We start from the raw sequence: 23,589 nt of genomic DNA, 5'->3' as shown, positions 1-23,589 counted from the left end.
TTTGTAAAACTCAGACCAGACCACTTGTGGGCAGCAGACCAGAGATCTTTAGAGCTCGAACAGAACTGAAGTGTCTATGTGGGAGGCTCAGATTTTTTGAAAGTTGGACCTGTGGTATGAAGGCACAGTCTTGTGTGAAGGACTTCTGTTTGTGAATAATAAACAAACACAGCTCGGATTATATATAAACTCCTGCAGTAGCCAACCTTAGTCTCGGACCTCCTGTGTGAAAATTTCTGAATCTACACATCAAAAATCCTACTGCAATCACTGGTTTATCATCTCCTACTTGTTTTTACATTCAACAAGTTATTTAATTATTTAAATAGCGATGAAAACACTATTGCAGACTACACATACATACAGATCATGAACTGAAATACAACGAGACAAATACACAAGGGACACCGTTATTTTTGGACAATCGTCCCTGGAAAAACCCAATGTGGGAAAACTGGTGCAGCATATAGACGGTTTGTATTATTAAGCAGATTTATGAATACAACTAGGGTGCCAAATCTGGATCACCCAATAGAGAATAAACCCGGCGGACACCTGGATGAACAAACCCCACAGGGGACTGCGATGTTCCCAGTGCTGGGCAGCAATGACTACTCCAAGCTCTGCGCTGGAACTGCGTCACCTCCTCTAGGAGCTGTGTCACTGTGTTACTGTGACACTGTGTCATTGCATCAGAGCTCTCGCTCTATGACGTCTGTGACACTGCGACATTGCTTCACCACATCAGAGCTCTCCCTCTGCAACATTGCGTCACTGCATCGGAGCTCTCCCTCTGCGTCACTGCGTCAGATCTCTCCCTCTGCGACACTGTGTCACTGCGTCAGAGCTCTCCCTTTGCGTCATTGTGTCAGATCTCTCCTGGTGCTTCTCTGCCTCTCTTCCATGTATTCCCGGCCTTGGACTGAAGTCCCTCTACCGAACTGCCCCTCTCATTGCAACAGATCACTTATTCGATTTTCTCAGCAAACCTCGCCCCAGAAAAATCGAATTGATTGATCTCTCAAGTGTATCTCCAACTGACCCTCAAGCCTCCTCTTATACTTTTCCTGTTGATGAATCAACGGCCAAGATTAAGTCCCTAATCAACGGCTAAGATTAAAGCAGACTCGATCCTTGTCACTTAGAAATTTCTCACCCATATTCTTATTAATACCCATTAACTCCACATTTGGGTGGAATTTCTCCAAACGATTTCTGGGTTCTGGAGATCTCATGTATTCTAGCCCCTCCACAAAATTTCGGAGCTAGAGCACATCCGATGCTACCCAAAATCAACACTTCAAGCTCGGATTTGCTTGGTGTATAGTGATAGACTGTGCTCCTGAGGGGCAAACTTGCTAAAGGTTTGGGCAGATTTCAAATTGGCATTTAAAAGGTTCAATATTGAAGAAACTCTTTTGAACCTTGGATAATGAATAGAGCTTGGAACAAAGAACAATGAAGAATTTGGTCAAGGACATACAAAATTAGTGAAGGGTTTTGGAGACTTTGATTGAAGTATTTATGCAGTGACCTTGAAGAAGATTGAAGATATTTTGAGAAGCCTTAAGAGATCTTGGATATAACATTGACGACCATGATGCATCATTGATGTCATCATGAGGTAACTTGGAGAATTTGATTGGGTACCATGAAGGACAGCGAAGACACCTTCATGTAAAGAAATCAAGTTTGTCATTGATGACGTGACGTGAAGACTAAAGCGAAGACTAAGCGAAGATTGACAGGGCTCGTTGAAGAAGACATAGGGAGCCTTGAAGTATAACCAAATACATCTTGACGAAGTGCAGCTAAGGGTTGGAGCCTCAAAAAGACAAGGTTGGTGCCTTGGAGGATAGGGTTGGAGCCTTAGAGGATCAGAGTCCTCAAGAAACCAAGTCGGAACCTGAACTAGAAATAGGGTTGGAGCCCTTGAGGTTGGTGCCGCAAAATTGACAAGGTTGGTGCCTTGGAAAGTCCAAGTCAGTGCTTGGTACATTATAGGTTGGAGCCTGGGGAATTGAAGATCAGTACTTCATTTAGGGTTGGAGCCCTACATATATTGTAGTTGATTTATTGTGAAAAAGATAATAATAAAAGCATTTATTCTTATTGTTCATTTTGTGTTCTAAATATAAATGATCTAACTGGTAAAAGTAACAATTGAAAAGAAATATTGATTGACCCCCCTAGTATTTCCAACACCTCTTACCGAGGAAAGTGTTCTCACCACATCCATCTTGTCCCTGAAATGGACATGCTTGCCTCTTGGAAAGGACTTCGTGAGAACATTCGTCACCTGCTCATCTGTCGATATATACTCCAGCTTCACTGCCTCGTTCTGAACATTGTCCCTGATGAAATGATATCTGATGTCAATGTGTTTTGACTTGTCATGAAACATTGTATTCTCCGTGAGTTTAATGCAACTCTGATTATCACAGTGAATAATCGTCGATCCCAACTCTTGATCAAATAGGCCATACAACAACTTGTGAAGCCAAATGGCCTCACAACTAGCTTGGCTAGCAGCCATATACTCGGCCTCAGAAGAGCTCAAAGCAACTGACTTTTGCTTTCGACTGAACCACGACACAACTGCTGAAGCAACACCCGGAAGTGCTTTTCTTGTCAGAAGCACACCCTTCCCAATCTGAATTTGTGTAACATGCCAACCCAATCCATCTCCCTGCCTATAGTCCAGACCATAATCAACAGTCCCTTGCAGGTAGCGAAGAATGTGCTTTGCCTCTTGGGCTCAACCATGAACTGGCTAAGTGTGTTCACTGCAAAGCATATATCTGGCCTAGTGTTGACCAAATACATCAAGGACCCAATAAGCTGCCTATACAATGTGAGATCCACCAACCTAGAATCTGAATCATAAAGCTTCTTCCAGTTGTTGATCATAGGTATAGACATGGGTCTACAGTTTGCCATGTGAAATCTGCTCAACACATCCACAACATATTGCCCCTGCCCCAAAAAGATATGCTCCTCCTCTTGCCACACCTCAAGCTCAGTAATGCATCAGCACAATGTCCTTTATCTTGAACTCCATAGCAAGATCCTCCTTGCAACGACTAATCAGTCTCTCTGCCCCAATAATGAACAAGTCATCAACATACAACACAAGAATGAGCGGATCATTTCCTACAACAATGTAGTATAGGTTTGGATCTGCATCACTCTTCGTGAAACCCATCTACTACAAGTAAGTATCAATCCTCGAATACCAAGCTCTCGGAGCTTGCCTAAGTCCGTAGAATGTTGCCTTAACCGGCATACATGGGGTCTCCCGCCCAAGTACCTCAAAGCCCTGTGGCTGCTCAACATACACCTCCTCCTCTATAACTCTGAAATGCGGTCTTCACATCCATCTGATGGATCTGCCAACCCATTTCTGCAACAATAGAAATAAGGGATCGGATAGAAGTGTACCGAGATACGGGAGCGAAGATCTCATCGTAGTCAACTCCCTCTATCTATGAGAACCCTCTAGCAACAAACCTCGCCTTGAACTTCTCAATGCTGCCATCCGCAGCATGCTTGAATTTATAGAGCCACCTGGAAGTCACAACTGGCTTGCCTTGAGGCCTAGGCACCACTTCCCAGACATTGTTCTTAATGATAGAGGCATACTCCTCCACCATAGCCTCTCTCCATACCTCCTGGTTGGCAGCCTCCTCATAGCTAGTAGGCTCAGAGTCAACAATGTTGGTAGACTTGGCTACATAATTGCAAAACTGCTTAGGTGGCACACTCTCCATGTTCACCCTCTTCGGAGGACCAACGAACTCCGCTTCCTTCAAGTTGTCTTGAAGCCACTTGGGCCTTCTCTTCCCTAAAGAAGCTTCCCCGCATGGAACCTCATCCTCTGCCCCTTAGTCTGGTGAACCTGAAGATCTACCAACTGACCTTGGTGTGCCTGTACCAACACCTGTCCTCAAAGAACCTGTACTGGCATCTGTGCCTATGTCAGTTGAAGTGCCATGTGAACTTTGTACCAGTGGACTCCCTAAAGAAGTGCTTGGTGAACTTGCCATTGGTGCCCCAGATGTCACTGACACTGAAGTACCTCCTGTACCAGTCGATCCAAAACCCTGAGGTCCTGCTACCTGTACCTAACCTCCCTACTGAGGAGAAGTTTGTGACTCTCTCTCATCATACTCTCGTGATCTCCAATAGGCCCTCTCCTCCTCAAACTTCACATCCCTCCTAATCACCACTCTCCATTTAGAAGGAATGAAGATCCGATAAGCTTTCGAAGTCTCGCTATAACCCATAAAGATACCCTTCTCTGCCATGGGTTCCAGCTTCGTCCTCTGCTCCTTGGGGATGTAAGAGTATGTGAGACATCCAAAGATACGAACATGTCCCACATGAGGCTTCTCTCCAATGAAAGCCTCCTCCGGAGTCATATTCCCCAATGCTCTGTGAGGACTCCTGTTCTGAAGATAAACAACAGTATTGCAGGCCTCAACCCACAAAAAAAAGGCAACCCCTAATCATGAATCATCGCTCTAGCAACCCCAACAATAGCTCTGTCCTTCCTTTTGACACCCCATTCTACTGGGGGTTGTAAGGAACCATGAATTGTCTCCTAATACCCTCCTGTGCAGAGAAGTCTGAAAACCCACCATCAGTGTACTCACCACCATTGTCTGACCTCAAGACCCGAATCTTCCTACCTGTCTACTTTTCCACAAGAGCTTTGAACTCTTTAAAGCGACTGAAGACCTCACCCTTGGTCTTCAGGAAATATATCCAAGTCCTCCTAGAGTAGTCATCAATGAATATAACATAATACTCATAACCACCCAAAGACACATGAGACATACGACCACTAACATCAGTATGAATCAAGTCTAGTATACCTGTAGATTTGTTGTCGCTCGCTGGGAATGGTAACTTGGTGTACTTTCCCAAAGCACACCCTCTGCAGACCTCATAATGCTCGACACTAAAATCAGGAACTCCAATAGTGATCTCCCTTAGTACTCTCAAAGCTCCATGATGCATATGTGCCATCCTTCGGTGCCATAACTCGCACAAGTCTCTACTGCTGGTGGTACTAGTGTGAGTGCTACCAGATGTGCTACTCACCAATGCTCCTGCCGACTGAAAACTGAACCTGTATAGTTTCCCATAGTGGACTCCAATCACTTTGGCCAAAGTGATGGAAGCTCCCCTGGGATGCATCAATACCTGCCCTCCTGAGAAAGTGATGTCAAACCCCTTCTCCTCCATAGCAGACACTGAAATCAAGTTCTTCTTCATCCCCGGAACATACAAAACATCCATGACCTTCAAAGGAGGCAAAGACTCCCTCTCAAAGGTCACAGTCCCCACACCAACAACTCTCACAATGCGGTCATCTCCTAGTACAATCTCAATATCAAGTGCCCTCTCTGCAAGCTCTGAAAAGAACTCCCATGCACCTGTCATATGGAAGGAAGCCCTGTTGTCTATGTACCACACATCGGATGATGTACTCCTACTAGATGTAGAAGTAATAAATGCAAAGTCCTTGTCAAACTGTGAAGCAAACTGCTCCACCTTGTTGAAGCTGCAGTACCCTTCTTCCCCTTGTTCTTCCTCTCAGGACACATAGCAGCATAGTGTCCCATCTTCTGACATGCCCAACATTTGACTTTGGACATATCCATATATTTCTTCTTCTTCTTCTCCTTTCCCTTAGCCCCATTTGATGAGGCCCCTTTCTTGGCCTTCCCTTTGTTCTTCCCCCTAGCTGTCAAGGCTACATCCTCCTCATTTGCTATCTTCACCCCACCACTGCCAGTCTTTCGTATCTCATGCTGCACACAATCATCCCAGAATTTGTCCCAATTGGGAAGATTCTCCCTAGAGGTAACAACATCTCCAAAGACCTCCCAAGACTTAGGAAGTCCCGCTACAGCTATCCTGACTAACTTTGTGGGTGCAACTGCCTCACCAATAGCAATGAAATCATCACATACCTATTTGACCCTGCCAAGATAATGAACTACACTTTCAGCCTTTGTCATCCTGATGTTCTTCAATTGTTCTTTGAGTACCATCTTCCTGCTCTCATTGGTACTCTGATAGAGAGTGGTTAGAGTTGTCCACATCTAATATGCATATGTGTTTCCTCTCACCTGAGGAACCACATGATCCTTCAGACTGTCCATCAAAATCCTTTTTTCCTTTGCATTATTTTTTGTGAATTCAGCAAGTTCATCTGTAGCAGTAGGAGGTACAACCACTTGCCGCACTATGTCCCAAACTGCTGCCTTCTCAAACATTGTCTGAATTATGTCCTTCCAAATGGCATAGTTGGATATCCCATCCAGTATGTCCTCTATCCTTAAGAACATGACCATGACTGCTGTCCAAAATTTACAAAACCAAGAAAATGGAGAAATGAATTTTCCAACACACCTTGATGTCCCAAAAGTTCAGTGTGTGTGAAATTTCACCTTGTTGTCCCAAAATATCAGTTTGTTGTCCAAACCACTGTTTGCTGTCCCAAACTACCGTTTGTTGTTCAAACTGCAATTTTCAGCCTGTAGCTCCGATACCATGTTGAAATTTGATGACTAAAACGTTTCCTGCAATCCCAACCGGTTTTAATTTCACCTTATCACTCCCATTCAGTTAAATGCCCTTTCCCATAAACTACATTCAACATATAAAATTCTGTAAATGAAATTTTCAGATTAAAACAAATGGGATTGTCAACACATGCTGAAAAATACATAGATTCTTGGTCAACTTAGACACAGGCAAAACCCCTTCAATCTTCTCCGGGGAAAACCTGTTAGAGAGCTCTTCAAATTTGTTTATCTTTCAAGTTCAGGAAAAATACATTTGCAGAAAAAACAAAACAACAAAATACAACTTATCTCTTCAACCCAAAACTCTTTGAAAATTGTGCCCACTTTGCCTCAATTTCCATGCCCACTTGAAGTTGAAAATATGTACCGTACGGATTTTCGTACTGTTGTATGGACTATACGAATTTTTCAATTTTTTTCCAAAAACTTCTCTCAAACGGCGTGCAGCGCACAACATTAAATTATGTTCGTACTATATCTTATGCTGTTTTTATGCTTTTATTTCTGTGCCCAACTTTGCCCATAAATCACTCATTCAGCTTGCTGCAACAAATTTCTCCTTCAGAACTTTTCTCTAGCTCTCAGCCTCCTTTCTCCAATCTTTTCTCATGGAGACGAGGCCCTGGGTTAGGGCCTATCGCGGAAGATAGAGACATAATTTGCCTCATAGAAACACATGAGCATGAAGGGTGCAAGACACCTCTGTTTGAAGGATATTGGAAGATGGCAGTGTGGAACAAGGCAGCAGGGAATGGCAAAGGGCACAGGGGTATCATGGTTTTAGTAAGGGAGAAAGAAGGTCGTCTCATTTAGTTAGAAAAAGAAGACTCAAATAAGCAATTCATTTGGTTTAAAATATCAGAAAATGAAATCCACATCAGAATTGCAACGTGCTATTTTGCGCCGCAGGTTTCAAAAAATACAAAGGTAGAGGGCTTGACCACAAAGATCCATTTGCAATCTTAAAAGCGGATATTGCAACATATTCGCAGCTAGGTGAAGTCCTTATAGTGGGTGATTTCAATGCTAGGACTGCAAGTGAGCAAGCTAGCATTCTTTGTTGTAAAGATGATTGTGACCCTATTTGGCTTACAAAAGAAAGTAATCATCAGTGGGAAAGAATTTCAGAGGACAAGGGCTGCAATCTCTTTGGTGAACAATTGCTTACGCTATGTGGGGCCTTTGATTTAGTCATTTGTAATGGCTTGACTAGATGGGCAAAGTTCGGTAATTTCACTTGCAATACTTACAATGGAGCAAGCGTGGTAGATTATGTAATTTGCTTGCATGGTTTGTGTGAGAAAATGGAGGAAGTTTTGATTGGAGATCAGTTGTGGGACTTGAAATCAGATCACAAACCAATTTATTTATGTTTCTCTTGGATTGGAAAGAAACAATTAGAGTCAAAAATTTAGCGTGTCCAACAAAATCTCCCACAGGGCAGAATTCTTTTGACACCAGAAAATTGTAATACCTTCAAAATGAATTAACAACGTTCATAGTCATGAATTAACACATTTAATTCAATGCACACTTGCAAAGTGCAAAAGAGCAAAAATTAAGAAGTCTGAAACAAATTGCTTTCCGGTTAATGCTTGGTTTGACGAGGAATGCAAAAAGGCAAAGAGAATGTGGAAAGAGTCAAACAAGGATAACATAAAGCTCAAAGCTTACAAGTAGTTATTAAGCAAAAAAAAGGTTGATTTCATGGTTTCAAGGAGGGAAGAACTAATCTTCTTTGGGAAAAATAATCCCAAATTATTTTGGAAGGAGCTCCAACCGAAAAAGATACAAATTGGAAATAATATTACAGCTTCTAAATGGTTTGACTATGCAAGACAACTCTATGAGCAGGTTCTCAAGGTTGACCCTCCCCCTTGGTCAACACTAATATTGAACTCTTCATGGTACAAGAGGTAGAGATGGGTATCAAGAAGTTGGGTGTTGGAAAAGCAAAAGACTTAGCTGAACTCCAAGCAGAATATCTAAAGTGGGGCCCAAAGATACTTCAACCTCACATTACAAAAATCTTCAACAACATCATACAACAAGGGCTCCCCACAGATTGGACAACTAGTCTGGCAATACCTCTTTTCAAGAGCGATGATGTCAATAATCCCTCCAATTATAGGACCATCATGATAAACCCTTTGTTTGCAAAGCTATTTGGAAGCATGCTAGAAAACAAAATTAGCAAGTGGGCAGAAGAAAGAGATAAGCATGCTAAAGGGCAAGCAGGTTTTAGACCTAAACATTCCACAGTTGATCATTGTATAACTTTAAGGCACATCATTGAAAAAGTTTGGGAGAAAAAGGAAGAAGTCTTTTGTTGCTTTGTTGATTTCAGAAAAGCGTTTGACTCGGTTCCTAGGGATAAGATTTGGCACAAAATGGAGGAACTTGGGGTTCTTAAACATTTGAGAGTAGCTGTGCATAGGCTGTATGAAGAGGTGAAAGTCAAAATTAGAACTTCAGATGCATTTTTGAAAGCTTTAGAAGCGATATTGGGGTCAAGCAAGGTTGCCCACTGTCTCCTACCCTTTTTGGTTTATATGTCGACAGCTTGAGGAGTGGTTAAATTTGCAAGTAGGTGATGGTATCTATTTGGGCAAGTTTGTTATAAGGCTTCTTTTGTATGCAGATGACCTTATTCTGATTACTAAATCGGCTCTTGGTTTGCAAGAGCATTTACTATCCCTTGAGCATTTTTGTAGAAGTGTGGGAATGCAAGTCAATATCAACAAAACAAAAGTAGTGGTCTTCTCTAAGAAAAAAAAACATAACCAGCATAAGTTCTACTTTGAAGGCAACATTCTGGAAGAAGTTGAGGACTAAAAATACCTTGGAATTGACTTCAACAAAAATCTAAGCTGGAATGGTTGTAGAAAGAAAAGAACTTTGGGGGGTTGGAAAGCATTTTATGCTTTTCAAAATAGGTGTAGAGAGGCAGAGTTGTGGGACTGGAAAACCACTCAAACTCTTTTTGGGCTTGTGATTTTGGTGATTCTCTATGGTTGTGAACTATGGGCCAGCAGTACATCCGACATGCAGTGGAGACAAATTGAGAAAATTCAGAAGCGTTTGATTACAAACAAATTTAAGATTAAAAGTGCAGTTCCTTATGATATCTTGTTAAGTGAAACAGGGACTGCTCCTATTGAAGCAATTGCTATGGTGTGAGTCATAAGGTATTAAAAAAATTGAGCAAATGGAAGAGGGTAGGTGGCCTAAGGTTGTCTTTAATAATAGATTGTGCAAGAGAAAAAAAACTTGGATGCAGCAAAATAACAAATGGTTTAGTAAATGGGGTATTTGATTGAACGCGTGTCCCATAAACAACAAAGAGATAAAAGTTTTTGTTATGGAAAAGTTCCACAAGCGTACTTGGGATAAGGAGCTAGGAAGGAAGAAAAATTACTATATTGAAGTGTTTAATCCCACTCATAGTCATCGACCAAAAGCATACACAGAGGCCAATATCTTTTGGAGAGCCAAAATTCTTATTGCTCAGTTAAGGACTAATTCTCATCAACTTCGTTGTGAAACAGAGCGCTGGAAAAGGCAAAAGGAAGTGTGGGAGGAAAGAGTATGCATTTTTGTTCTTCTGGAAAAGTGGACACAGAAAAACATTTCATTTTAGAATGTGAGGCCTTCAAAGACAACAGGGAAAGTTATGCTGGCAGCTAGCTCTTGGGATAATCTATTTAGCGAGGGGTTTGTCGAGAAGCCAGGAGCATTTATTTTGAAGCTTCACGGAAAAAGGGACGAATACATCAAGTAGATGCAGAAGTAATTTGTCCCATAGGCTATCTTTAGCCTCGTGGACGTTAAAATAATTTCTTTCATTCTTGTTTCTCATGAAGAGTGAATGCATTCTATCTTTTCTATCCCCCCTTTTGTCTCCCTAAATGACTTTTGGGCAACCCTAAGATCTAATGGCTCACAATAGCCTCAGATTCATTTAGATCAAGGGATGAGAATAAATGTGCATTTAATTCTCACTTTCTATTTTTTAACTCACCCATTAAATAAAGTATCCACATTGTACTTTATGTCTAAAGTCACTTTTCACTTTATAATTTAACATTGACTTTACCACTTATAAAGTCACTTTCACTTTATAAAGTTACACTTAGGAAAATAATTATTTTGGACACTTTTCCCTAGGTAGAGACTAACCCATATGAAACTGCTTGTTCAAGGTACATTAAAAATCAACAAATTCAAATAATAGAAATATATTAAGGGACAAGTCATTACTAACTAGTTAGTTGACTCTATCTCTTTCCCTTGCTACAATTTCTCCAATGATGATAGCAACCCTAAGTTTCCAAATGATTTAAGTGCTACTCATAGTTCTCCCCTTGACATAGATCTTCCCCCTGAGTCACTTTATATTTTATTATTTTACAAAGTAAGAAAAATTCTATGATTGTGGTAGCTTTGCAAATATCTCCTCCCTTCAAGAATACTATGGATATGTACTTCACTTTTCGGCTCAACTTTGAAGTCTTCAAGAATATCATAGAGTATGAAGCCCTACTCCTCAAACTTTAAGCTGCCTTAGATATTTGTGCTGATTACATTTTTATATATTTTGATTCCTAAGTAATTATTAGCCCACTTAATAATACTTATTATATGAGTAAACATCTCTTGATTAGCTACCATCAATGAGTCTCTCATCTCTTGAGCTACTAGCGAATGGATCCATCAAGCAGAGATAACGAAATCTTGGATAAATGCTCATAGGGAAATTCTTGAGATTGTATCTTGTTATATGGCAAGAGTGATTAAACCAGAGGAGGATTGAATGGATTTGTAAGCTATAAAGAGATTGGTAAAGTTAGTTGTTGTAGGCATTACATTGACCCACCTTCTTGTTGGATCTTTCTCCATGCCTTAGTGGAACAAAATGATGCATTTTTCCTTTGGAATATTCATACATGTTAGTTTGTCCACTAACTACGTTCCTCGTTGGAGTTCATCCATGTTTTTGAGGAAATCAATGCCACAAATATTAAGGATTTAGTCGGTGGTTTGATATACTTTGAGGAGATCTAGGAGGTTGTTGGAGATGATGACTTGTTCTTATGCCCACCTAGAGCATGTGTTACACCTTCTTGTGCTATTTTTTGGAGGTTGTTGCATAACCAACTCCATTATTTTATTATTGCTGACTTGTATCATGAATTTGGTTACTTGAGAGCATTATTATGTTGTTTTCCTTGGATATTTTATTGTTTCTTCTTGGAGAATGTTACCCACCAAAATGGGTAACCCCATAGGAGGAGATTTTTCTCTTATATTTGATATCCAACCGGTCAACTAGTCAAACAGACAGCCCTTGCCAACCACCATTAGATGATGATATGCCATGTGCTTCTACCATTTGCATCAACCATGTGCCTCTCACCATCCGACATTAGCACTTGGATGAAGGTAGGCTACTATTCAAAGGGTACTTTGATCATTTTGCAATCAAGTGTTCATGCTTCTTTATAATATATATATATATTGTCAATTGGGGTTATCCTGGGTGGTTGGGAGGAAAGAATAGAATCCTCCCCACTCAGGTTCAATTCCCGCAAGTGACATGACAAATGTTAATAGTATTGACAATATACATATATTCCTCATATGGAATATACAACATTGTACTTGTGAATATATATATAAGTAGATAAATTATAAATTTATTAATATGATATATAATAATAGTATAAATATATATAAACTATATATAATTATAACTTTTTTATAGATTTTGAAAATTTCAAATATGTATATGAATGAACCTAATGGCGAATCATATTTGAACCTTCTCATTAAATTCAAATTTGAATCAAACTTTGTCATTGCCTAACTCGAACTCGAATTGGCATGTTGTGACATACCTTGTAGCCTGAGTGGTTGCTATAGAATCTTCTTCCTCCTCTGTTATGTTGTCAAATCTCACTACTAGATACTATGCTCAATTATAGAACACGTGCATTGCTAAAAGAATGGAATCCCCTCTCCTCCTAACAACCTAATATTTAATATTGTCCAATAGTTGTCTAGGGTTAGGGTTTTTGCATGCCTAAGATCTCAATTAATGTTTGGGTTTTGGACCTTCTAGAATCTTCTTTAAAGTCCACATCTGGCTAGCCTAACACATGAACAATGGGGATTAACATGGCAATATCATGGTTGTAAAAAAAGTAGGTCAACTTGTGGGAGGCATAACTTCTACATACAAACTCTAATTGAGGTGTTTTGCACCATTGGAAAGGTCTCACTGTGTAGTAAAACGTCAAGGGGATGGGCATTGTGATCACAAAATTTTGACTCCAAAAAATGTTGTTTAATGCCTCAAAATGACTTTGGAAAGTTCTAGACCTCAAGTCCACAAACTAGGAATTACCACTAAAATGGGCCTTGTAAGCCAATTCCTCCAGTATATCCACCCAAAAAGTACCAAGACAGATGACAAATTATGTAATGATTCATTTTAAATCAATTATAAACATTTATTTTAACACCCTACCTTAATGGTTATATTGGAATACACCAAGTTTATGTCTAAATTTTTATAGACTTACCTAGACCAAGTGGCTTTCTAGGAAATATTTGCAGTCCACTCATGCATTGTACAGTATTGCAGTTCAATTTCTCCATCTTCGACAAGTTGTCGAATATAAAGATAATGTACTTCGACAAGCTTTGTGCACTCATGAAAGACACGATTTTCTGCCAGCGTCAATGTGCTTTGGTTGTCACAATGAAGTATAGTTGAATCAGCGTGTTCAATTTTATTCAGAAAGTATTTTTCTTATCCAAACTGCCTCACAAGCTCCTTCATTGCTTCTCTGTACCATGCTTCAGTGGAGGAAAATGAAATTGGATGTTGTTTCTTGATTTGGGGTAGCATCGGTTGTGCTCTAGCCTTGAAACTTGGTGGAGAGGCTAAGACACGTGAGATCTCCAATACCCAGAAATGGTTTGGGCAGATTCTAAACAGTTTGAGAGATATTAAAATAATTAATATTTTTAATGGAGTCCCTAAGTTTAAACTTAGGGAAAATAAAATATTAATGTGTATTAATATAAAACTGTGTGAGAATGGTCCAAAAGTCATGGATAAAGCCAGAATTAATCTTAGCCGTTGATTAGGGACTTAATCTCAGCCGTTGAATTGTCAACAAGAAAAGTATAAAAAGAGGTTTGAGGGTCACTTGGAGAACACACTGAGTTGATTAAGAATTCGATTTTCTGGGGTAGGGTTTGCTGAGGAGATCGAAGGAGTGATCAGAGTTGTAGCTGAGGGGCAGTGAATACAGAAGCAGAGAGGCAGAGATAGTACCGGGAGGATCAGCGTAGAAGCCGGGAGAGAGGGATGCAGAGCCAGCTAGAGGTTCACGTAGAGCTAGCCAGGGCTCACGCAGAGGCAGCCAGGAGTTGCGCAGTGCCTCAGAGAGCCAACGTGGGTGATGCAGAGGCTCTAAGGGCTGATGCAGTGCCTCTAGAGGCTGACGTAGGGCGACGTTGGGCAGATGCTGGGCTAGAAAGGGTTGACGCAGTCCTTAGAGGCTGATGCTGGGGTTTTCGTGGGGTAGATTGGAGCTGGGAGCTGTTAGAGTGTTTATCCGGGGTTTCAGCCGGAATATCTGTCTCCGAAGGAGAGGTACTATTGCTGAGATTATTCTCTGTTGGGTGAGCCGGTTTTGGCACCCAGATTGTATTCTAAAACTGCTTAATAATACAAACCCTCAGATAGCTGCACCGGTTTTCCCGCATTGGGTTTTTCTAGGGACATTGGTCCAAAAACAACGATGTCACTTGTGTGCTTGTTTTGTTTCCTTCAGTTGATGATCTGTAATGTGTTGAGCATGTACTTGTATTTATTTTCAGTATTTACATGGTAAATAACTTGTTAATTAATCAGAACAAGTAGGTAGAAATAAATTAGAAAAGTACATGAAGGGTTTCTAACAGTTAGCCTTAGAAATTCCAACATTTCTCAACGAAGCTACTGCACCTGTACCAAGGTTGAAAACATATCATATTGTGAGCTTCCTGTCATCCATTGATCTTTTCCAATCTGAATCTACTACTACCAACTAGAGTTCTTGTCCTCTGTAATACAAAATGACAAGATCCAATGTGCCATTTACATGCTTTATGATCTCTTGGTTGTGGTCCAGTGTTTAGCCTTGGGGGCTGTCATGAATCAGGAATATGACTTACAGCCACCCTTGTGGCTGTAAGGTATATTAAGCTCCCCACCATTTGTCTATACATTGACTCATTAGCCAGTTTTGAGTCAGATGTGATTGAAATTTGAAAGGTTTAGCCTCCTTCCATAGGGGTAGATGCTATGTTACAATTATTCATCATAAACTTCTTCAGTGGGATTTTGTCATGCTTAGTTTGCGAAGCAAAATACTCAACTATTAATTAGCTGTTTTGAGTCAGATGTGATTGAAAGTTTTAGCCCTGCTTCCACACGTGTAGATGCTATGTTACAATTATTCATCCTAAACTTCTCCAATGGGCTTTTATCATAGTTTTTGAAGCAAATACACGACTGTTAATCTACCAAACCTCTAAACCTAAGTAATAATGTAGGAGGCTAAGTTAGTCATGTCAAGAGTAGAGAAACACTCCAATTTTAACTTGTGAATTGCATTGACCTTGCTTCCTATGATGATGCTGTCATCCACATCTAACAATAAAAAGGGTTTCTCTTGAAACCAGTGTCTGAGATATTTGTCAATAATAATGTACCAATCTCTGGGAGCCTATTTCAAATAGTTAAGATTTTTAATCAACCTACATACCAAATGTTCTTTTCCTGCTACATAGAATCCCTGTGGCTTATACATCGAGACTTTTTCCTCAATATCTTCATTCAGAAAGGCAAACTTTTATGCCCATTTTGATATATTTTTTAGCCAAAATGCGTTGCCTTGACTAGAACTAATTTGATGGTCACCTTTTTCATCGTTGTGATAAATGTGTCTTCATAATCTACCCCCTCCTGCTATGCAAATCATTTTTCCACCAGCCATGCTTTGTGTTTAGCAAGTGGCTGATCCACCTTTGTTTTGAAATCCCATTTGCAGCCAATGAGTATCTTTCCCAGAGGCAAGTCCTCCAACGCCCATGTATTACTCTTCATAAGCCCACAGTATTCAGGCTTCATGGCTCTTTCCCATTCAAGTTGCCCTATGGCCTCTTCATAATTTTGAGGTTCAATTGGATCATGAACAATAGTGGTCAAAGCAAAACTAACATGCTCATGTCGTTTACCTCTCGTGATTAATTTTCTGGTTGGACTTTCTACTTCTGGTTGAGGTATGTCCTCTAACGAAACCTCTTCTAGCATATGATAGAATCACTTTGTCCTTTTCTCCACCTCCAAACCAACACTGTCCTCTTGTTGATTTGAGATATTTTCAACCACTTCACTGCTGGATTCTTTTTGCATACCAACTCCAGAGGGTTGTCTTTCCTTGTGCACATTTTTTCCATGCACCTTGGTTGATTTTTCAACCATTACACAATCCCCATCACTGATTTTCAGTTCTTTATCTGAATTTAACTGAAAAGTCCTGCATTCTTATTGATGATAATATCACACTTGAATATCCCCTTGTTAACAATATCAGTCGACCTATAGGCTGTGTTGCTCACTATAACGGGTAAACATCAACTTCATGCATTTGGCATCTACTTTACGTAGTTTTCCTTTTGGAATTAAAGCAAATCTAGCAAAACCAAGCAGTTTAAGGTGACTCACTTGAGGTTTTGTCTGGACAAGCCACTTCCGGGGTGACATTTTGCAGTATGTTTGTAGGAGATCTATTAAAAAAGTACATTGCAGTGTGCACTGTTTTTGCCCAATATTTGTTAGGCACTACCTCGTGTTCCAACATTCATCTCACCATCTATTGAACTCTACAATTTCTCCTTTCAACCACTCTATTATGTTGTGGAGAATAAGTAGCATCTTGATGTTGAATTCCTTTTCTTTACAAAATTTAACAAATTCATTGGAGCAAAGCTCTCCTACATTATCAGTTTAGAGGATTTTCAGACATCTGCCAAACTCCTTTGAGGAAATAAACCCACATTTTCCTCTAAAAAATCATGTGCAATCAACAAAATGCCTAGCACCAAAGACCAAAATAGTCCTTATTGGGCCACATTATTAGCATGCACCAACTCGAGAACAGTTTTTTCTCTCCAGGCTCTCTTCATGGAATGCTAACCAATGTTGTTTTCTCGCAAGACAAGCTTCACACTAATCCTCATTTGTCTGTGCTTGAGTTTCTGGAATACCAAACACCATTTTTCCTTTGGTTACTAGAAAAAGATAAGAAAAATTCAAATGGCCATACCCAGAGACTAGAGTGTACCTTCGTCTTGTCCACCATTGGCCAGCAAAGCCTGTTACTTTCCTCCTCATCATCCACCGTCCTGTGAAGGTCGTACTCTCTGACTTTTGCAGCATTTCTTCTTTTTTTGTCTGTCAATTATAAGGGATCTCACATCCTGAAAACTGATGTCTGGGTGTGGGCTATGGTTCGTAGTTTTACTCACTGAAGGCAATATCTTTCTCCGAAAAAAGGATATAGAAAGCATTCATGAACAACAGTGTCTTTGGTTTTAATTTGAATTGGACGTTGCCTTGTCCTTCCACAAATTACTCCTCCCATCACCAAACATCACCATATCACACTTTTGGTGTTATCCTGTATGAAGTCTACAAACCAATCCTTGTAGCGAGTCATATGTTAGAAGCTCCTAAGTCAATATACCAATCAACATACCTACCATCCAAGCATCGTTGTTTCCTACTAGAAATGCATAGAAGTGTTCTTTATGCTCGGCTATATTGGCTTGTTTCTTTCTATATTGATGTCCCTTTACAGATTGAGGTCCTAGGTTGGGTTGTTCATCCCACAACCATTTTCTGCATATTTTACCCACATAGCCAAATTTCCTGCAATAAAACCACTCAATTTTTTTTACTTGATTTGTTGATCCCTAAGTATTTGTTGCTATCTTTCTACCTGCCAAATTTTCCCTTACCCTTGAATTTTGCTGCAAGGGCAGTCTCCGAAGTTCCACCACCACTGCCAGATTGCTGTTTCCAACAATGTTTTGAAGCAATTTGTTGCAGAACTATGCAAAAGTAAATTCAGTAGACTCTGATGTAACATTTAATGCCTTAATTTGTTTTTGAAAGGAGGTGGGAGACCCTTCAATGTAATGACAACCGAGTCTTCTTTATCAACTCTTTAACCAATGGCCAACCATTGATCTTTTATACCTTCAATCTTAGTAGTTGCTCTTGAAGTGAATCACCTTCTTCCATATTCATTGAAAACATGATTTTGAGAAAGGAAGTTATACCTTTATCTGACACCTCAGGAAACTCCCACAATTGCTCTAGACTATGAATGTGTCCTAACCTGTTGGAATTTCTAAGTTTAACCCGTTAGAAATTCTTCATGTGCTATCTCATTTATTTCTTCCTACTTGTTCAATTACTTAACAAGTTATCTACCATGTAAATACTGAAAATAAATACAAGCACAATATCAACACATACAGATCAACAACTGAAAGTAAACAAGCACACAAGTGACACTGTTGTTTTTGGACTAATGTCCTTGGAAAAACTCAATGTAGGAAAACCGGCGCAACTATTCAGAGGGTTTTATTATTATGCAGTTTCAGAATACAACTTGGGTGCCAGAAATGGCTCACCCAACAAAGAATGCCCTCGGCAGTAGTACCTCTTAGTCAGAGACAGATATTCCGGCTACATCACCAAATGAACAATCCCACAGCAACAATGTAGCTTCTGCTGCTCTGTGTCACTCTGATAGGGATTGTGTCACCCTATCCGACAGTCCAGCTCCCAATCTATCCCACGAAAAATCTCCCAGCGCTGCCTCTAGGCTCTACATCAGCCTCTCTGGCCCAAAGTCAACCTCTCTGGTTCAGCGTCAACCTCTCTGGGCTCTGCGTCAGCCTTTGCGTCTCACATGCTGGGCCTTCTCTGGCTCTACGCAGCTCCTGGCTGCCTCTGCGTGGCCTCTGGTTGCCTCTGCGTGGCCTCTGGTTGCCTCTGTGTGGCCTCTAGCTGCCTTTGTGTCAACCTCTCCAGGCGTTTGCGCTGATCCTCCTGGTACTAACTTTGCCTCTCTGCTATGTATTCACTACCCCTCAGCTACAACTCTGATCACTCACTCAATTTCCTCAGCAAACCCTGCCCCAGAAAATTGAGTTCTTGATTTCTCTTGGTATATTCTCCAACTGACCTTCAAGCCTCCTCTTATACTTTTCTCGATGGTCCATCAACAGCCGAGATTAAATCTCTAATCAATGGCTAAGATTAGATTTGGCTTGATCCATGACTTTTGAACCATTCTAACCCAGTTTTATATTAATTCACATTAATATTTTATTTTTCCCAAGTTTAGACTTAGGAACTCCATTAAAAATATTAATTATTTTAATATCTCCCAAACTGGTTAGATTCTGCCCAAACCATTTCTAGGTCTTGGAGATTTCATGTTCTTTAGCCTCTCCACTAATTTTTATGGCTAGAGCACATCCGATGCTACTCCAAATCAACACTCCCTCTTAGCGAGGATTGTGCTCTAGTAATACTCCTCACTGTGTATCACCCTAATCATCCAGCATCGGTCCCTATGTTGATGTTAGGCCTCCCCGCCCAACATCTTCTGCACTGCTGCGTCATGTACTGTTGCCCATGGCCCTGCCACTGTCATTATTGCATCTGCACTGCATCCCCTCTCATCATGCTGCCCATAGCACTGCCACTGCTAATTGCTGCACTACAACTCGGTGACTGAGAAGTAAGTAACTGATTCTCCCAATTTTGACATCTTTGTTAGGCTAGAAACATTCCTGATGTTGAAGCTCCCTCTATCGCTGCCAAGTGCTCCCTCTATTGACCTTTGCACTGCTGCAACAACTCCATGCATCTCGCACTGCTGCCTCACGCTGTCACGGGACTCTTGCACTGTAGCACTTTCTGTTGCTCCATTCGCATCCGTCTCTACTGACATTTGCTAGTTGTGCTACTCCTCTTCGGGGCTCCCGTAGCCAGGTATAATCCAAGAGGTTGGGTACCTCGAGGATTCTGCCCTTCATTGTCTGTAGTCTGTCTGACTACATCTCGATGTCTCCCCACTTCCTCTCAAGTGGCGCATGAGCAGTCATGGCATAGTCGTCATTTGTCTCCACTTCTTTCTCCGCTCTCGTTGCCGCTGCCTTGGTCTGAGAAGCCTCTCCCTTGCTCTTCTTCCTTGGACACTGGTTCGCATAGTGACCCAGCTCCCCACAGTGGAAGCACTTGACCTTGGAGAGGTCCTTCTTCTGTTTCTCCTGATTTCCCGCAAATGCTAGAGCAACATCCTCCTCTTCCTCTTTCTTGATTCTGACCCCCTTACCGCTACTTCCTGCCTTGGTTCGTCGTCTGATCTCTTTTGACAAAGAGCCACCCACAGTTCGTCCCAATCTGGAAGGTTCGACCTGCCCAGTAAGCTCTGGACAAATACTTCTCAGTCCTCTGAGACTGCGTTCAGTGCGGTCCTCATCAACATCTCCTCATCCGGCATGGCCCCTATGGAAGTCAGTTGGTCTCAGATCTCTGTCAATCGCCTCTGTGTGGCCTCTAGCTACCTTTGCGTCAACCTCTCCCGACTTCTGCGCTAATCCTCCCGGTACTAACTCTGCCTCTCTGCTATGTATTCATTGCCCCTTAGCTGCAACTCTGATCACTCACTCAATTTCCTCAGCAAACCTTGCCCCAGAAAATTGAGTTCTTGATCTCTCTTGGTGTGTTCTCCAACTGACCCTCAAGCCTCCTCTTATACTTTTTCTGTTGGTCCATCACAACGGAGATTAAATCTCTAATCAACGGCTAAAACTATATTTCGCTTGATCCATGATTTTTGGACCATTCTAACCCAGTTTTATATTAATTCACATTAATATTTTATTTTTCCTAAGTTTAGACTTAGGAACTCCATTAAAAATATTAATTATTTTAATATCTCTCAAACTGGTTAGATTATGCCCAAACCATTTCTGGGTCTTGGAGATCTTATGTGCTTTAGCCTCTCCACCAATTTTCATGGCTAGAGCACGTCCGATGTTACCCCAAATCAACATAACCACCCTGGACTTTTGGTAACAGTTAGAGCCAATTTAATGAACATGAAAGCAGCATGATTCTTTGCATCAAATTTCTCTTATTCTTCTTCATCATCAAAGTCTCTCAACTCCTTGCATGTGACAACCCCTAACTCCTTGCTTTAAAATCAAGAGAAAATCATAATATCTTTTAAATGAAGCTGGTACAATGAAATCTGTTGTCTGTCTACTGGGGAAATGGAATCAAAATCAGCAAGGTACACAATCAGAGATTTGAATCTTGCTGATTCAAAAGTACATTTTCCAAGTTGGCATTGAAACAGAGGAGAAATTAGAGATCAGAATCATCAGTGCATAAACACATCATTCCACCATCAAAATCATTTATCTTCACTGGAAAATGAAAGTTGAAACAGCTTTGACCTCTGGACTTGCTGGTCACACAGACCTGGTCAACCATGAGATCCATCCTATGGTTCCAAGAGATTTGGAATTGAGTTGGCACAGTTGAATGCATGCTAACCGGTTGAAGATGCCACATAAATACTTGTGACATGCTGAAGCTCAGGTAGAGTTTGCACTTCAGGAGAGCACAAAGAGGAACATATGTTAGTTGCTGAATCTTTTGTTAGAGCTTGACAGGTCATGATAACGGATGTTGCATGTCTGTTGCGATCTAGGTCCTGATGGCTGCATGGATCAGAGAAAGATTAAACGTGTTCCATTATTGGGTTTTCACTTATTCAAATAATACAATCACTCATGCACAAAGCTTAGTTCAAATTTTATAACTTTGCATGTCTACAGGTCTCGTCATTCATACCCCTATGAGAAATGGGAAAAAAGACTAATGTGTATTAATTAATTCAATGTGTTGTCTTGGTATAACTTTCGAAATTAGGATTTGAGTTTATGAAAGTCTCCCTTAGATCTGGTATTTTTGCGATTAAACTTTTTGGCATGAGATATTTTCTGGGATGTGCACATCTTACAATTTAGTAGTCCATATCTTTTGACTACTGTCAGATTCTATGAAAAGGGGGATGCCTATATTGAGTATCTGGTGATATTTTTTTGATAAGTTGCGACTAAATTTGCAAGATCAAGAGCAAATGCTTCATTTTAGGGTGTGTAACTTGAATACAAGGCTACACTATAAATTCAAAGACACACTAGTAGAAGTCAGAATTAAGGGAAAATAAGTAGGAGTCGCTGGTCAGAACCTTCTAAGCAGCTTTCTTTGAAAGTAATGTCTTTGAAATCTTTTTGGTGTGCATTTTCTTCTATGCATGTTGTAAAAGCATTTGATTAGAAGAATTTTGTGACTGTTAGCATGTCCTCTACACCCTGTTGAAACTGTGGGTTTCTTATTCTTCCATTGGTGAAATGAGACATGTAACTTTTTATATGCAAGGGACCAAATATATTTTTATTTCAAATGATTTTTTGGCAATTTCTAACCGGCTGAAAATGCAGGACAAATGTGTTCATTAATCCTCCAGTAGCTCCACCTATTTTTGGTGGTTATGGCTTTGGAACACCTTTCTTTGGCGGTTGGGGATGGTCTCCATTCTCCTTTGTTCCTGGACCAAGTGTTGCCATAGTTGGTGGAGGCTTTGATTTCTTTGGACTTCTATTGGTGCTTGCATTGGTTGGAAGCATAGTCAGAAACTTTAGCCGGAGGAATGACGATGAAGATGATTTCTATGATCAATGAAATTGAAAGAGCTTTTCAATTATTATTGTCACCGATATCTAACTCCTTTTATTGTCCTATTACAACAATGTGGCAAGAACAAGTATTCATGTTTGTATGTTTAGATTATCTTTAGTATTTACAGCAGAATGCCTGCAGGTATTTCTTCAATCCCTGTATTTCTGTAGATGGACAATGGGATGCAGTTGTGCCACGATATTGACATAGGCATAAGAGTCGATGGAGAGGAATACAAGCTCAAGTGTAATTTAATTCTTGAAAATATTACGGTTGTAAAAAAATTCCGGGTACATGCATATGTGAGAAGCTATTCTCAGTGGTTTATATCTCTGACATTGTAAAATAGTGGATTGATAATAGTCCAGGAATTAAGTCTGTAAATTGCTTATATCCACTTGGATGGAAAACATATAATTTGTCCCTACTTTAAGGAGCATTCTTAAGTTTTTAATATATTGTATTCCAGATGTCAAAAATGATTAAGGCTCATCAAGATGTCTTTATTTCCTAGGGTTTTTCTTCCATGGTATATGTTTCTTTACCAGTTATATGATTTCCCTGTTAATAATAAAGTAATAATTGTAACGATTATGGAGATAACTTTATAAATAGGACCTTCCACTTATATGTAGCATGAATCTATGTTTTTCTTGATCAGAAAAAGAACTTTTTAGATTATAATGGGTCATTTGCCCAACTGGTTACATTGTGCACACTGACATAATCTAGGGACTAATCCAGCCATTCTCTTACTTGAAGTCTTCTTTTTGTTTCCGAATTGTATGTAGACTCTGCTAGTCTTTGATACACAAATTATTTCCATCCATTGTACAAAATCTTGAGTTCTGTGTCCAAACCCTAGACTTGATATGAAGAAAATTTTTATAGGCTAACTAAATTATAATAAAAAGAAAAATTGTTCATTTGTTTCTCGGTGCCTTTGGAACCTCAAAGAATACCCATACCCGTAGGTGCTTTCTATGGGTTTAATCCTTGCATTGTTCGTGGTTCCTGAATCCTGATTCTCTTCAGATATGGCATCTTCCTCCTGCATATTGTCTGCCTTGGAAATTCCATCTTCAGCGAGGAGAT

The 23,589-nt window shown here is 40.3% G+C and overlaps 1 protein-coding gene across 1 annotated transcript in view; it reads left to right on the top strand.

Moving 5' to 3' along the window:
• The window catches only part of LOC149145044 (uncharacterized), a 73,163-nt gene extending 50,213 nt beyond the window's left edge, over positions 1-22,950 (top strand). The window contains exon 3 of the mRNA XM_089448437.1: positions 22,257-22,950. Coding sequence (XP_089304563.1) covers positions 22,257-22,497 — 241 coding nt within the window. The 3' untranslated portion in view covers positions 22,498-22,950. The remainder of the gene's footprint in view (positions 1-22,256) is intronic.
• The last annotated feature ends 639 nt before the right edge of the window (positions 22,951-23,589 follow it).

The sequence above is a fragment of the Pinus tabuliformis genome, chromosome X (assembly GCF_031772625.1).
Source record: "Pinus tabuliformis cultivar Carrire ecotype Pingquan chromosome X, CPIR1, whole genome shotgun sequence".
NCBI lineage: Eukaryota > Viridiplantae > Streptophyta > Pinopsida > Pinales > Pinaceae > Pinus > Pinus tabuliformis.
The sequence above is the reverse complement of the archived record's forward strand: the minus strand, read 5'-3'. Positions and strand labels throughout refer to the sequence as shown.